This window comes from Larimichthys crocea, chromosome III, assembly GCF_000972845.2.
Source record: "Larimichthys crocea isolate SSNF chromosome III, L_crocea_2.0, whole genome shotgun sequence".
Taxonomy (NCBI): domain Eukaryota; kingdom Metazoa; phylum Chordata; class Actinopteri; family Sciaenidae; genus Larimichthys; species Larimichthys crocea.
In genome coordinates, this window is record NC_040013.1 from 4,348,052 (window position 1) to 4,362,791 (window position 14,740).

The 14,740-nt window shown below is 42.4% G+C and overlaps 1 protein-coding gene across 4 annotated transcripts in view; it reads right to left on the reverse strand.

Annotated features, from left to right (window-relative positions):
- Positions 1-13,533, reverse strand: part of hectd4 (HECT domain E3 ubiquitin protein ligase 4) — a 36,510-nt gene extending 22,977 nt beyond the window's left edge. For 2 of the 4 annotated variants that reach the window (XM_019255403.2, XM_019255400.2), the window contains exons 1-18: positions 12,834-13,533; positions 8,483-9,036; positions 6,756-6,845; positions 6,541-6,668; positions 4,716-4,824; positions 3,791-3,929; positions 3,342-3,512; positions 3,048-3,240; positions 2,769-2,930; positions 2,294-2,407; positions 2,068-2,208; positions 1,745-1,980; positions 1,488-1,630; positions 1,317-1,387; positions 1,121-1,226; positions 889-1,009; positions 650-772; positions 145-269 (exon numbers count right to left, since the gene is read on the reverse strand). In XM_019255403.2, the coding sequence (XP_019110948.1) occupies positions 145-269; positions 650-772; positions 889-1,009; positions 1,121-1,226; positions 1,317-1,387; positions 1,488-1,630; positions 1,745-1,980; positions 2,068-2,208; positions 2,294-2,407; positions 2,769-2,930; positions 3,048-3,240; positions 3,342-3,512; positions 3,791-3,929; positions 4,716-4,824; positions 6,541-6,668; positions 6,756-6,845; positions 8,483-9,036; positions 12,834-12,980 (2,873 nt within the window). In that variant the 5' untranslated portion in view covers positions 12,981-13,533. Of the gene's footprint in view, positions 1-144; positions 270-643; positions 773-888; positions 1,010-1,120; positions 1,227-1,316; positions 1,388-1,487; positions 1,631-1,744; positions 1,981-2,067; positions 2,209-2,293; positions 2,408-2,768; positions 2,931-3,047; positions 3,241-3,341; positions 3,513-3,790; positions 3,930-4,715; positions 4,825-6,540; positions 6,669-6,755; positions 6,846-8,482; positions 9,037-12,833 lie in introns of all 4 variants that reach the window. The other 2 variants (XM_027276385.1, XM_019255402.2) reach the window with 2 other exon arrangements.
- Between the last annotated feature and the right edge of the window lie 1,207 nt (positions 13,534-14,740).

Here is a 14,740-nt window from a genome sequence, read left to right on the forward strand (position 1 = left end):
TTATGGTAATAGAGATGGACTACAAAAGTCTGCTCATGCAATATAATAAAAGAAAACAGCGAGTAGATTTTAAATGTATCCAGCTGTGGCTGTCTGACCAAAGGATTATTTTCCCATACTACTAAAAAAAAAAAAGCAGCTTACCTGGTTTCTCTGTCAGGGATGTCGCTGTTAATAAGAGCTGTGGTCACCTGCTGCAGGGTCTCCAGCACTTCATCACATCCCACCAGGATCTTGGTTGCCAGGGACAGGATACTGGTTTGGAGCTCCTGAGGACCACACACAGCAAAGGCCCACACTTACGTAACCACTGCTTGATTTTCATTGGTCTTATTTCTTTTATGCAACACGGAAAGTGTACACACATTATTTTGTTACTTTTATATCTACAGATAAAAATATAAAGCGCCATAATTATATTGTTACAATCTAAGCTGTTGTAACGATGATAAGTGATATTTACAAACAGCACATCATTAATTAACAGGGTTAACTTGTTAAAACTGCAATGAGCACAAATTACTATGCCGCAAAATAGAAGAACATTCATCTCCCGTTGCTCCGTTTGGTGGGTTGGTCTCTTACTGTCATAAAAGCAGACTCCACATACACAGAGGAAGGGGTATTTAAAGGGGATGTTTACCTGTACCTTCATTGTTTCCCCTTGTAGGGAGCTGTCACTGTCGTCGTTATCATCCGGACGGATAAGAATGGTGTTACTGAGGAGGTGGTTCTGGACAGCCATGAGGTAGCGCAGACTAGGTGAGACCACCTACAGAGAAGGGGAGGGGGGGGCATATCAAGTTTGTAAGAGTGCGATCGCACAAAACATGTGATCTCACATGAGGTCACCACAGATGGCATTTCATTCTGCTGAACTCATCGTACTGGCACAGTGGAGAGCAGCTTCTGGAAATCATCTCGGGCGACAGTTTGACATTTGGTAATGATGAGGCAGGATTCCCGGACGACAGTCTTGAGGATGCAGTGCAGTAGCTCATCACTCAATCTGTAAACGAGATCATTTTAAAGTATAAACACCGAAGCTAAATTAAGTTTCTAAGCTACGCTGTGACATTGTTCTGTGCTGCTTGGTGACAGCTGAAGGACGGTCACTTACCTGTAGTGGTCGTCTTCTTCACTCCCAAATCTGTTCTTCTGCAGTTGGTCTGCCAAGTTGGTAAGGATGACATCACGAAGTTGAGACAGTCCAGTGTTCCTTTCACCTGAGTGTCACACACAAATATGCAGAATATTAGATGAATTCACCACTAACCCGTTAAAGTGCCAGTTATATTAAAAATGTTCATAGTTACCTTCCGTTAAAACCAGTTTCAGCAGTTTGTTAAGTTCAGCCTCCCCCTGATACAAAGTATTCAGGCCTGAGCTACAGAGACAGAGGAGGTAAACAGAGAAGACTCGTTTAAATATCATTATGGTCACTGATTATACAAAACACCATTTTAAGTGTTTTATATATGACTTACCTGATGGCTAGGCAGACCTCTCTCTGAATCTCTGATCCTATCTGATCCACTGGAGCCATGAGTAGCTGCCACAGGAGTAGACCTGAACGACGTACACTCTCCCTATTCTGCTCCGACTGAGGATTGAAAAACCTAAACACCACCTGGAGAGGACAGACAATAAACAGTAAGAACAGTAAGAACAATAAACTCAAAACACAGAGAAACTGGCTGAGTCATTCTGTGCAAAACTGTCCCCAGCTGCAGCTCAAACCGACCTGGAACACCACCAAGATGCAGCGGATGATGCAGGTATCACCATTGACCATAGCCTTCTCCATAATGTCACAGATGCTGCTGAAGTGACGGGCCTCGATGGGATGTTGTTTACCCAGTAGGGCCCCCAGGGGCAGGCTGTTGCTGCTGGCTGCGAGCAGGTTGAGCTGGTGGATACACATAGCACCTACGTGATGAAGTAGCTGGTTGATCACCTCACCAGTGGCCACAGTTTCCTCTGTGAAAGGACAGGTTTTGAAGATGTTCAAGATGTTGACCTCATTTAAAGAGCATCTGGTGGTTTCAGTGCATTCTTTCAGTCTACCTTTGGGTTCTTTGATGACATGGCTGACACCGAGCCTATGGCACACGTGATGAAAGGCTTGGTTCCCAGGATTGCACCACTGATCTATGTAATCACTGGAGCACGTCCAGATCAGGTTGTTCAGTGCATCATAACACGCTCCTACAGAGCAGAAGACGAATACAAAATTAAATGTCAGTGAATTTAGCAATGCATTGTGTGACTGTGGGAAGAAAGCTGAGCTTACCTAGCCCGGCCACCTGCGCGCCCCTGCCTAGAGAACTGCCAGGAGCATCAATGAGGTCTGCACGGCTGCTGAACTGACCATCAGCCAAGTTAAAAACCAGGCTGGAGGCCAATACTAATGAAAAATATATAAAAGTTTTCATGAATAAACTTATCAGTGATAACAATATACAGTATAAAGCACTGCGGTTTCTACAAGTTTTTTTTTTTTTGGCAAAAACTTTTAATTGATGAATCAATCACAAATGATGAGATTTGTTTTATCAGACCGTGTTCAAATTGAATTTAACTCTACTATCATCAATCTTTACTAAGGACGTCGAGCTGTATTCAGACCATAAAAAGAAAATTTGTCATCCACCAGCCGGATGATCTAAAAGTTTTACAAGAATCCTCTAAAGTCTTTGTAATGAATCTTTACAGTAAGTTCCATTAAATCACATTATCTTTAACTTTGTGTTTGTGTGTGCGCTTACTTTTTAAAGAGGACAGGCTGCTGGTACCTCCAAACAGGGAGCGTGTGGCCGAGCTCCCAGATACTCCAGGAGGTGAGACCAGCATCACTAGATAGGTTCCGCACACGTACATAGGGGTCTTTCTCAGGGTCTTTAAAGGGAGTCCACAGCTAGTGTTGACGGCTATAAAAGAGTCACCAGAAAACATTTTAATAACCATATGATCCACCTGAATCACACAGTAAAGTATATATGATTTTTGGATGACTATACGTGTTAGACGTTTTGCTGATGAATTACCAGATTGTTCCTCTTTGACAGTGTTGGTGATTGCAGAGCCTGTCAGAGCAGCCAATGTGGCAGAATGGGAGGCCCGGAAGCGTGACATTCGACTCAAGAGAAGCTCATTCAAGCACTTTGAAGACTCGCCTTCCTTGCGATTCAGAATAACCCTTTCCTGCAGGATGTCTGCAACGCACAAGCCCGTCTGTGTCTGCACCGTGGACGGGGAGAGGGAGAAAACATCGAAGATGGAACAGAGCCGTAAACAAAACAAGTTGAACTTTTGTATGTGGCATGGCATATAATACTCACAGAGAGGTGAAAGACATCCATGAAGACAGAATGGCCTTTCTGCGTCTTCTCATTGAGACTGGCTGGGGACCAGACCCAGTACAGGTAGGTTCCATCTGAGCAGAGGTGCAGCGTGGTCATGTTGCTGCCCACGGGGAAGTGATGGGCTGGCATGGGCACAATCTGGCACACCTGCAAATGGCACAGTGAACATTAGCTTTGGCTCTGGCTTGTCAGTTCAACTGAATATTTAAGAGATGATGGGATTTTAATGGAAACAGTTGGACCGAACACAGCTTTAACTTGGCCCCCCGTCATGGTACTAATTCATATATGTATGTTTTTTGTTATTCCATGCTCTGCTTCTTTGCACGACGATGGATAAAACTGTGTTAGAATCACGAATAATTAGATGCGATAAAGCTTATGGTGTACTAAGTGAGAGTACACAGAGTGAGAGTACACAGTACCTGGAGGGTGAAGGGGTCAATGACCTGGCACAACTGATGAGGCTTGGCATCGAAGGAGGAGGGACGGTGGAGGAGACGACCGCTGCTGAACACCACCCAGCCAGGCTCCAACTCTTCATTTCGACAGTACACAAAACCCCTGAACAAGCACAAACACAGTGACCAGCTGAGACACGTAGATCTGATCAGCATCCCATCACATGTATACATAATCCGCAAATTGTATCTCTGCAGACATTTAAAATCCAAATTCTTTCCACAAAATTAAGCATCTCGTTTACTCCATTTGGTGGAGACAATTCGTTTAGGGTATGGCCTCCAAGAAAAGAGTCGGTGTGCTAGTTTAAAGCTTCTATGGGTCTACAAATCTAGTTGTTTGCATATCTTTGCTAAGAGCTGCAGGTTATTGCTGTGCTGTGGTTCCTACTGAGTCTCATTTACTTACAGAAATCTGCATTTTCCAAGCTGTTACCTCTCAGATGGCGAAAACTGAGATGCTTCTAGCACACAATTAGCCAACTCACAGGCCTAAATCTGGCATATATATCTTTTTCTGCGAGTGAAAAAGAAATGAACTCTAGACCCATTGAATTCTTAAAAAAAAAAAAACACACACAATGTGGAAGGAAGCTGCCTTCTGCTTGCAAATTGGGTAATTTGCTACCAGAGCATGGAATTAAGATGCAGAGCACAGACCCCTTTGTCCCTTTTAAAAATCCAGCAAATCAATCAAAGACAGTTACAGAGGATGTGACTGTGTGCTGCAGATATTGGTTTAAAAATGTCCAGGAAAGAACGCCATTGTTGCATTGGGATGAGTAAGTGATAAGGGATATTTATAGGGTTTCTCTCTCTCTCTTTCTGTCTTGCTATTCTCTGAACACTCTGGATAAAGAAAGGCAGACGGGAAGGAGTGTCACATTACCTCAGTGTCCCATGTAAACCAGAGCCCAGCTTGCTGAGTCCTCTCCCAGAGGAGTTAGTGGTATACAGATAGAGCCCGTCTGTGGCTAGACAGCGCCCTAGGTCAGTGTCTGCAGGACAGAGGGACAAAAAGAATTCAATATAAGTATAATGACAGGCAGATGACAGATAATCGGCATGAAAAGTCAGGAGAGGTATGAACAGGGGAGGGGACGACTTGGAGAACAAGGTCGTGGCGTCTGTTTTCTTTGCTTAATTTTTCACTGCGACGAGTGATGAGATCTGAGGCTCGGAGCTGATCTAGTGTCAGGTTAGCTTTAAATGCAAATATGCCCCGATCAGCTTCCATCACTCTCCAAGGTCGGCTGATGGATAGCTGGAGAGTGAACATCACTTTGTCCTCCTCTGCTTTATCCCTAAACCTCTCACACTTCTCTTTTGTCACAGCGGCCCTGATCTCTTCACTATCTATTCATACACACAGATTTGGAAATGAACTTTTGTGGATTTCAAAATCTACCAGCCGCTCAATTTTTTAACCGTACACTTTTTTTTTTTGGTTTAACCGGTATGTGAAAAATAAAATCTACAATATTAAATTCATTCAATGTGTGTCAAGATTACTGAACAATATGTATAACAATAACTTCAGTAAAATGATCTGATGAAGGGGAACAGCACAGAAGAAGCACATATTGGCACAATGGCACTGGAATCATCTCTCTCCCTACATGCGTCCACTGCAGATGCACAACCCACAACCTGGATAAGTAACTTATATAAATGTAATGTTATATAACGTTAGCATATTCATTACAATTTTATATAATGACATACTATATAGTCGACTACTAGTACTAGTACACATCCAACATTAGGCTTTCATTAAATCCTTTAAACCATCCATAAAAATGCCCTGCAGTGGTGTGAAGTCACTCATTTGAAGGACTAACTTGTCAATAACCACTCCTGCAAAGGTTAATGTAGTGCTTCGATTGGTCAGTTCACGAAAATGGACATTGACGAGCACATCGACGTCATGAAAAGTTGAACACGTGTCAACAATAGGCACTCTATACAGCTAAACAGCCGGTCAGCCATACCCAAACCTCGCGTATCTTATCTCTATTGTCTTCTGTCTTACGGCTTCAACTGTAAAACCTAGACTAAGAGTTGAACTTTATTCAGGATCTTGAGGAGGAGGATGTGGGCTGATGACGGCGCATCTCTCTCTTATGTTTTTATATAATAACAACAAATAATAATAATAACAAGATACAGAGTGACTGGTTCAGCAGGATGTCTCCCTCATTATTCTTTTTTTATAAATCAATGTGGTGCACCCCGTGGCCAGTCCGGTTTTTGTTTTTCTGCGTCTTCGTGTCGCGATATTTTTATTTACATGCCTACCTGTAGCTGGTAGGTTGAGCAAATTCACCCACCGCAACACAGAATCATCCACATCTAGGTGGGTGGTAACTTCCAACCCTGATATACAGTAAAATGAGGCCAAATGAGCTCTGAACCAGGCAGTGCGCTCTCCTGCCTCTATTTTCAGTGTGATTTCACACACACACACACACACACACACACACACACAAAGGGCATTATAAATAATCTAAAAATGAATAAATAAAATCAGAAAGCAGGGCAGTATTATGATGGGTAATATGACAAGCACAGTACTCTTTACAACCTGCAAGCCAGAGAACTAGATATTACTCATCACAACCACGTGGAAGAGCTGCATCTACTGTGACCTATTATTCGGATTTTCTGGGTTTTTAAACATTCAGAGGCTGATCACACAAGAGTTTCTACTTTACCTTTACTCTCTGCTCCGCCAGCAGAATTATCAGGTGTGGGCAGCATGTCCTCAAAACCCCAGGATACACTGTGTTTTCCCCCCAGAAGGCAGGATGGAGAGCCTGGGCCTCCTTCCAAAAGCAAAAGTCTGACACAGGAGAGATACAGAGTGGTTACACGTTGGTAAAAAGTCACTAATGACTGTCGTTCACATGAACTCAAGTACGGCCCTCACCTGTACAGGACATCTGACACAGGGAGCTGGCCCAGATCGGTTTGTTTTTGCAGCAGGTGAACTGTGTGGATGAAGGTCTTCAGAGATCCCCTGGAGAATAGTTTGGGAGTTAGTCGTGAGGTTACACAGTTAGTGGAATAATACTTGACTTGAATCATGGAGGGGATCTGTGCTGGGAATTAAAACACAATCTTTTCTGAATAAAGGAATATTTATATTACAGTGCAGCAGGGAGATTACTTCACACAGAGACTTTCTCTCTCTCTCTCTCTCTCTGCTGGGTGTAATGAGCAACCTATTTAAAGTTTGAGCAGTGTTCATCTACTGCTTCGCCTCATCCAGGAGTGAACTATTAACTGAACACAGTCCAGTAATTCTATATTCAGGGAGACGATCTATGCAAGAAGAGGTCTAGTGAAGCGCTATTCTCTCTGATGCTCAAGAAGTAAGGTTTGTCAATGCGGCTTTGGGTCCTTTAGGATGATATTGATTGCTATTGACTCATCCCGTTGATGACTCTATGGTAATGACATCACTTTTACGGTCAACCACCTCACACGCCATCAAATGTGTCAGCAATGGAAAAATATATAAAATTTTGACTTTATCACCAGCATGTCGCAGTGTTCCTGTGAGACTTGGTATTACGCAGGGAAACCCTGCGATGCACTCGACAGGAATGTATGTATGATTCAGTGTTTACATGTTCCACGGGCGACAGACAACACAGATGATTCATAGCCCTGCGTCCGCCTCACTATGTAAACATCGCAGCCTTTTTGCGTACTTGTCCCTCTCACACAGTGAATTTACTAACCGACCCCATCGTTGGCGAGGAGGGGTTGGGGGTTGGGGGGTGGGAGTGAGGCTGATAGCTCTTTAATTAGCTCCCACTGCCGGTGAAAAGGCACCGGGGCTGGATGGTTCCCCGCAACAAAGAGCTCTCAGCCTCAACAGAGGCTGAACAAAGAGTAGAGAGTTCTGGTTTTGACAAGTCAAGATCAGTTGTCACCAGCAGAAGCCAGAGTTCATGCACAAATGCAAAAAAAAAAGAAAAGAAAAAAAAAAAAAGCACATTCGGCTCTTCTGCAGGCTAGGTGACAAACACAAAAGCCTTCAAATCAATTCATTTCAGTTTAACTTCTTTTGTTATTTTGCATGTGAGCAAGAGAACAAGACAAATATTGGTTAAAAAAAAAAGAATCAGAACCAACCCTTCCAGTACAGCAGCAAGCAAAACAAAACACTGTCTTGTGTACAAGTATAACAGAGCATGGCTGAGACTACAGCAAGCTCTGGTAGTGAACACTAGTTTGAGGATCAGAGGACTGCACTGACACTGAGCTGACAGAGAGCAGGAAGTCTCTTTGTACCAACGATTTTAAGGATATGTACAAATATCAATCACATGTTCAGCTACTTCTTTATCGAGTAGTGTAAACGTAGACAGTTTTCAGCTCTGAATCAGGCATGACCACTCATGCAGCATGGACACTGAAGAGATAGAGGACAGAAACTAATCAGTTGGTCAGTTATGTGCTTATTTTAGCTTTGGCTGCCAGGAATAACTGCCCTGCTTGTGAGTAGAGTTACTAATGAAGTGAGTTAGTAGCGCTTTGACAAGGATGCGTCCTTAATCACAATATTTCAGGTTCAATATATGTTTCAACAGAGGAATCCTAAGAATTGCAAAGGTGGCAGAGCAAGGTGAGAATTTACGGTCTCACCTGGCACAGGCGAGTGCCACGAGTGCAGCAGCGGCATTTTCCCTCTGTCTGTGCGTGTGGAGGATCTGCGTCTGAGCCTGCCCCTGCTGTTGGCCTGACTCCTGGGCACCATCTTCCAGCCAGGAGCAGAGCAGCCCCTCCAGGCCATTGAGGCAGTCGGCGGGCTCTTTGCTGAGGCTGAGTGGCTGGCAGTCCCGGAGGCAGGCTAGCAGTACCTCTGCTGTGACACCGCAGAGCGCCGGGTCACTGCGAGTCTGGGACTGCAAAAGGGGGAAGACCAGCAGCAGACCGACACGGGAGGTGAAGGGCGCCTGCTCCGGTTGCTGGAGCAGACCTTGCCTTTTGAGCAAGGCCAAGGTCTCCTCGTCAGCCCCTCCAGTTCCCTCGCGCTCCTGCTGCTCCTCCAGGGCCAGCTGCCGCTGCGCACCCCACAGGCCGCGCAGAGCGTTGAGACGGTACTCCAGCAGGCGTGCGTATGCATTGCTCTGATTTCCACAGACGGCACGTAGACGCTCAGCAAGCTCGACAGGATTCTTCGTCTCAAATGTTAGAATCTGCGGGACAAGAAAGAGAAACAGTTTTCACATTAACAGCAGTCACGACTCTGACAATTTGCAGCTTTTAGAAAAGAAACTTCTTCCACATCAGAGGTATTAGTCACAGAAATACATATAAATATAGACAAAGAGCAGTGGAGAATTAAAATTTTACTGAAATTTTGGGTTGTGAAAATTATCTGTTCTGCTTTACATGAGTCCAAAATGTAACCTGAGTAATTTCACAGGACATTCGGCTTCATACGGCGATAGAAATCTCATTAAAACACAGGTCTTTATACAAAACAGTGAGTAGGGCTGATCAATCGTCAGCTGGGTCAAAAACAACCAGCCAATTATTTCCATCACGCTGATGATCTATCAGTAGGACTTTCAGCATATCCACAGAGTAAATCCTCATGTCTATAGTTTCTTAATGGTCAGAGATAGCAAGGCACATTTGGGATAGCCTATCACAAGTGAAACAATGTGCTTCATGTGCACTTAGGCAGCATTTCAGATATTGATTACACTCTGTGGCCCACGAATCATGGACTTGGAAAAAAAAAATCCATTATACCATTTAGCAGGCACAATTTGTATTGATTCAATTCCAGAAATGCTACTAATGTTACAGTAACACTCCTTTAACTGGATGCTGGGCCTTCTCTACCTTGCTCTACAAAACACTGCTGCAAGTGGATAAAAATAGTCAGGCATCACAACACCTACGAAAACAGCACTGAATGACCCAGTCCGTCTCAGAGATGGCCAGAAATGAAGAGAATCAGAATATAGCCTGGAATAAGAAGACAGACGTATGTGTTGGTACGAGCTACTGCCTACCAAACATGAGAGGGGCTGACAACAACAAACACGGCTGCTCTATTTCTGTGTCCAGACGTTCCAGCACAAGATTTGTTTTTCTTTGTATGTGTAACTTTAATTAAACATGTCAACCTAATGAGTACATGTTTGCGCTCAGGTTATATTATCCTAGGGATCCTGGGCACTACGTAGTCCCCAGACTTATGGTGTATAAACCTAAAATACATACATATGCCCACATGTTGTAGGTCACCATGGATGGCACTGTTACAATATTCATACAAAGGAATATTGCCTGAAAAGAAAAAGCACACAACAGCCCTCTATTAATGCCTCATGCCGCGGTGCACTCAGCAACATCTCGTGAGGAGTCCGGCTGTCAGTTAACATGACTCTACCAGCACGGCCCGCATTGTTTTCCTTCTTGTTCTAGAGCAGCTCAGAAGCTGTGTCACTGCAACAGTGAGGGTGAGGGGGTCAAATTCAAACCTGCCCGTTCGCATTCATTAATTAACCAGTGGTTTGTCATCCGTCGAAGCTGCTGAGTGAACAGATGCTTATATGCACTTATATCAGCCAAAATGAAACAGCATGTGGCTGATGGCTGAATGGTTAAGGAGCCCGTCTGCAGCTGTTGTGCTTCTGACACTGGAAGCACTAGTGCTAATAACATTTTAAACAGCTGATTATGGGACTAATGCTGGTACTTAATAAAAAATGTGCCGTTGGATTTTAAGAATAACAAACTGGTTATTTATAGAACCGGTTCAAAACTTGGTCAATAGGTTAGGTCATGCTGTAGTAATACCAGCTGATCTGTACAGTCGAATGCATCACACTGTCGTATTGTAAAAGTTCAACCAAGCAGGCAGCGTCTGTAAATGAGTACAAAAGCCTTACACTTATCTAAGCACACTCCCTGTGTAATAAACAGTTTCTACTATGAACTGCAGCACTGCTACGAGCTTGACTACTCTAAAACAAACCCATGTGTTGGGATATAAATGAACTTAACCTATGATTGGATGAATTTAATTTTTAAGCTTGCTATATGTTGTTGTTGAGCAAAACAATCAGACATTTGTGTGTCTAACAAACCGGCAAGATACAAAACAGACGCAAGGTGTCTATCCAGTGGATTCCTCAATGAAGAGTGGCTGGTTGCAGGTGTGAACTCTTCATGTTATGAATGGCCATAAATGACAGTAACCCATATTGTGCCAATCATAAGTACTGAGTGAGTCACGTGTACACGACAGACGGATGGACACTTCTAGTTTGAGCTTTATTACATGGTGAAGTCGAGAAATATCGAGGATGTGACAGTGTTGGGTCGACGTTTTTTATCTGCATCACTGTAAAGTCAGTGCAATCTAACAGACACATCCTGTTTTCGAGATTTTACCTTCAAAATAAAAGCCTGCTTTCTAGAATTAGATGTTCGGTAAAAACACTTCCAGCATTGTTTCTTTGTGTTTAGTGAACAGAAACACAGGCTAGAGGTCCTGACAGCTAGTGTTGAGTATGCTACACCTGACCATAAAAACTTGCAATACTTTGCACTGTGTACAGCCAACTGTTACATATTTCTTTTTTTGATATACCTCACTGTGTATACTGTAAATTCTGTCCATACTGCCATACATATATTTATACTGATAATTCTGTGCCATATTGGTACACGGATGTCTTTCGAGCTCGTATATATTTTTCGATTTGTATATTTTTACATCTTTTACTTATATTTTATATGTCGTGTTTATGCTGTTTGCACAGGATAAGAGGGAAACAAAAATTGTAATACTCCTGTACATATAGCAGCTTTGACAATAAAGTTGACTTGCCTAAAACTGTAGAGCTATGCCATCCTCAACTATTTAAAACTCTACACATATTACTGCAAACACCGGTCTTCCACACACTTCCATTTCCAAAGAAATGTTTACAGTTTGATGCAATCTGAGCCGGGAAAGCTGCTGCTGCTGCTGCTGCTGCACTAATAAAGTTGAGGCTGTGCAACTTGACACTTGACTAGAAAGAGGTGCAGGAGATAAACTAAACATGTAGAGTGTGAGCCACACATCCACATGCACATTTAGGTTATTTTCATACACTTTTTTTTTTTAGATTGCAAAATGAAACCACAACATGCAGCCTCATCAGGGAGGAGGAGCAGAGCAGTGTACATGTGATTAGATTAGAATCAGAAATACTTTATTAATCCCCGCAGGGGAAATCATGCTCGTTACAGCAGCTCCCAAACAGTAAGTTAGATAGTAGTAGTAGCAGCAAGAAAAATATTTGAACACTATAGATGTTGGATAGTAAAATCCCAAGAAAAAAATATACACTATATACACACACACAGGTATAAATAGTTAAATAAAAGCCAAGTACAGAGAATATATTGATTGTTAAAGTGCAGTATGCATGTGTGGAAGATTGCACTTATGTATTGCACAAGCAAGTTCGACAGCTAGTCTGTTATTTTGAGGGAGGAGTTGTAGAGGCTGATGCTCACAGATAGGAAAGACTTCTTGTGTCTCTCTGTGGAGTTGTCAGGTGCTGGACAGCAGCACATGCAGAAAGGTTGTGTAACTTTTTGCATTTTGAAGGGAAATGACATGAAGTGTGTTGACCTGACTGCTACAACTACTGCTGCTGCACTAATAAAGTTGAGACTGTGCAACTTGACACCTAAAAAAAGGTGCAGGACATAACATGTGCACATGCACATTTGGGTTATTTGCATATTTCTTTTTAGATTGCAAAATAAAAAGCACAACACGCCTGATCATCAGGAGGAGCTGCAGCACATGCAGAGGTTGTGTAACTTTTTGTATTTTGAAGGGAAATGACAGGAAGTGTGTTGACCTGCTGCTTTTATTTAACATGTAGGGCAGCAGGCAGGAAACTTGCAAACATTACAATAAACACTATATACATATATACATAAATATATTCTGTGTGCTTTTCTTGTCACCCACCTCTTGCTCGGTGTCCCCCTGCTCCGACACTCCGATCTCACTGGGCAGCTCGGCCAGATCCGTGACCCGAATGAGCCCGTCGTGGAGGAAAATGGTCTCCTCCTTCACCGAAAGCCACTGGGACGAGTCTACAGCCCCGGAGCCCATCGCTCGCTCCTCCGACAGTGAAGCCAAAGGGGTCGAACATTAAAAATTCAGTGAACGGGAGTGACAGAAAACGCCCCGGCTAGCTCGCGCTACAATAACACCAACCGTCGTTTCAACCGTCAACCGTTGTTGTTGTTTTTTTTTTGTGTGTCTTGTAGCTGACGGTGTTTGGACCCTAAAGGGAGGAAAGACACGGAGGAGAAGCAGAGCGGCTCCTCTTCACATAAACACGGCGGTGCTCGGTGTTTGTCGTCGTGTGTCGGAGCTAACTTACCGTTAACGGTAACCGAGGCGGAGTGGGCGTGACACAACCCCGGACTAAACCCAACCGTTATCACCGCGACGGGCTCTTGTTTGTTTTCTTTAGTCGTCTTCACGCCGCTGCTGCCTGTCTGTCTGCCTGTAACGAGCACCGGTTTGTTTTAAAAAAGGCGGACACGGCTCCGGTTAACGGGGCCCAGGGCCGGTTTGATAATGAGAGTCAGCCCAGCTGTCAGCGCGACGCCATGTTTCCAAGGCCAACGAGATGCTCCCAGCATGCACCGCGGCGGCCCAGACTGAATTCATGAGTTCATTTAAAAAAAAACAAAAAAAAAAACAGCTGATCACTGCGATATTAAACCAATTAACTAATTATAGCTTTGTTTGTTTTAATGAACCTAAAGGTGAGGAAGAGGAGGAGGAGTCACCTGTGTCTGTGTTTTATTTACTAATGGAAATAAGCTTTGAAACTAACTACGGAAGCCCTAAGGGGTCATGCATTATGTTTTTTTTTAGTTAATTTTATTTGTTTTCTTCTTCTAAAAAAATTTCTTGTGTCCTTGTCCTATTCTGTGTTTTTATTTTTATTTTTTCTACCTCAGTATTTTAATCTATTGTATTTTTATTGTATTCAAATAGTCAAAACTAATCTATCTATCTGTCTGTCTGTCTATCTATATAATATATTTGCACACCATTTGCACTGTGTACAGTCTAATGTTCAAATATTTCAAATATTTTTTATTGTTGACTGTACATGATATAATGTAAACCATATCACCATACTTATATTTATAGCAACCATTTGCCCCTCACAATGTATTTTGCTGTATATATTTTTTAGATTTGTACCATCTTTATTCTATATCATATATATATTTTATCTCTTTTCGTTTTAACATCTTTACTACACTTGTGTTCATATTGTTTTAGACAAGAGAGAAACGCACTTTCGATGCTCTGTATGTCCTGTTACACATAGCAGCATTGACAATAAAGTTGACTTGACTTTGACTATCTTCTATCTATCTATCTAATCTATCTATCTATCTATCACTATCTATCTATCGATCTATCTATCTATCTTGTCCTGAAATAATGACTTAAAGGTGAGGAGGAGGACTCGTAGTCACCTGTGTCTGTGTTTTATTTACTAATGGAAATAAGCTTTGAAACTTAACTACGGAAGCCCTAAGGGGTCATGCATTCTGTTTTTTTTTTTTAGTAATTTCATTTGTTTTCTCGAGATTGTTTGGGATTTTTTTAAAGAAAAACACTTGAATAATTGAAAGGGAAGACTGGATTCAAAGTATGAAAGTTTAAGTTGAATTTATTATTCTCCTGGGAGGGAAGTGCACGAAGACATGCAAAAAAACAGAACACACATTATATGATAAAAACCCCAGTATTATATATATATATATTATAAAGATATATATACCGATATATATATATATATATATATATATATATTATATCTATATAATATTACATATAAA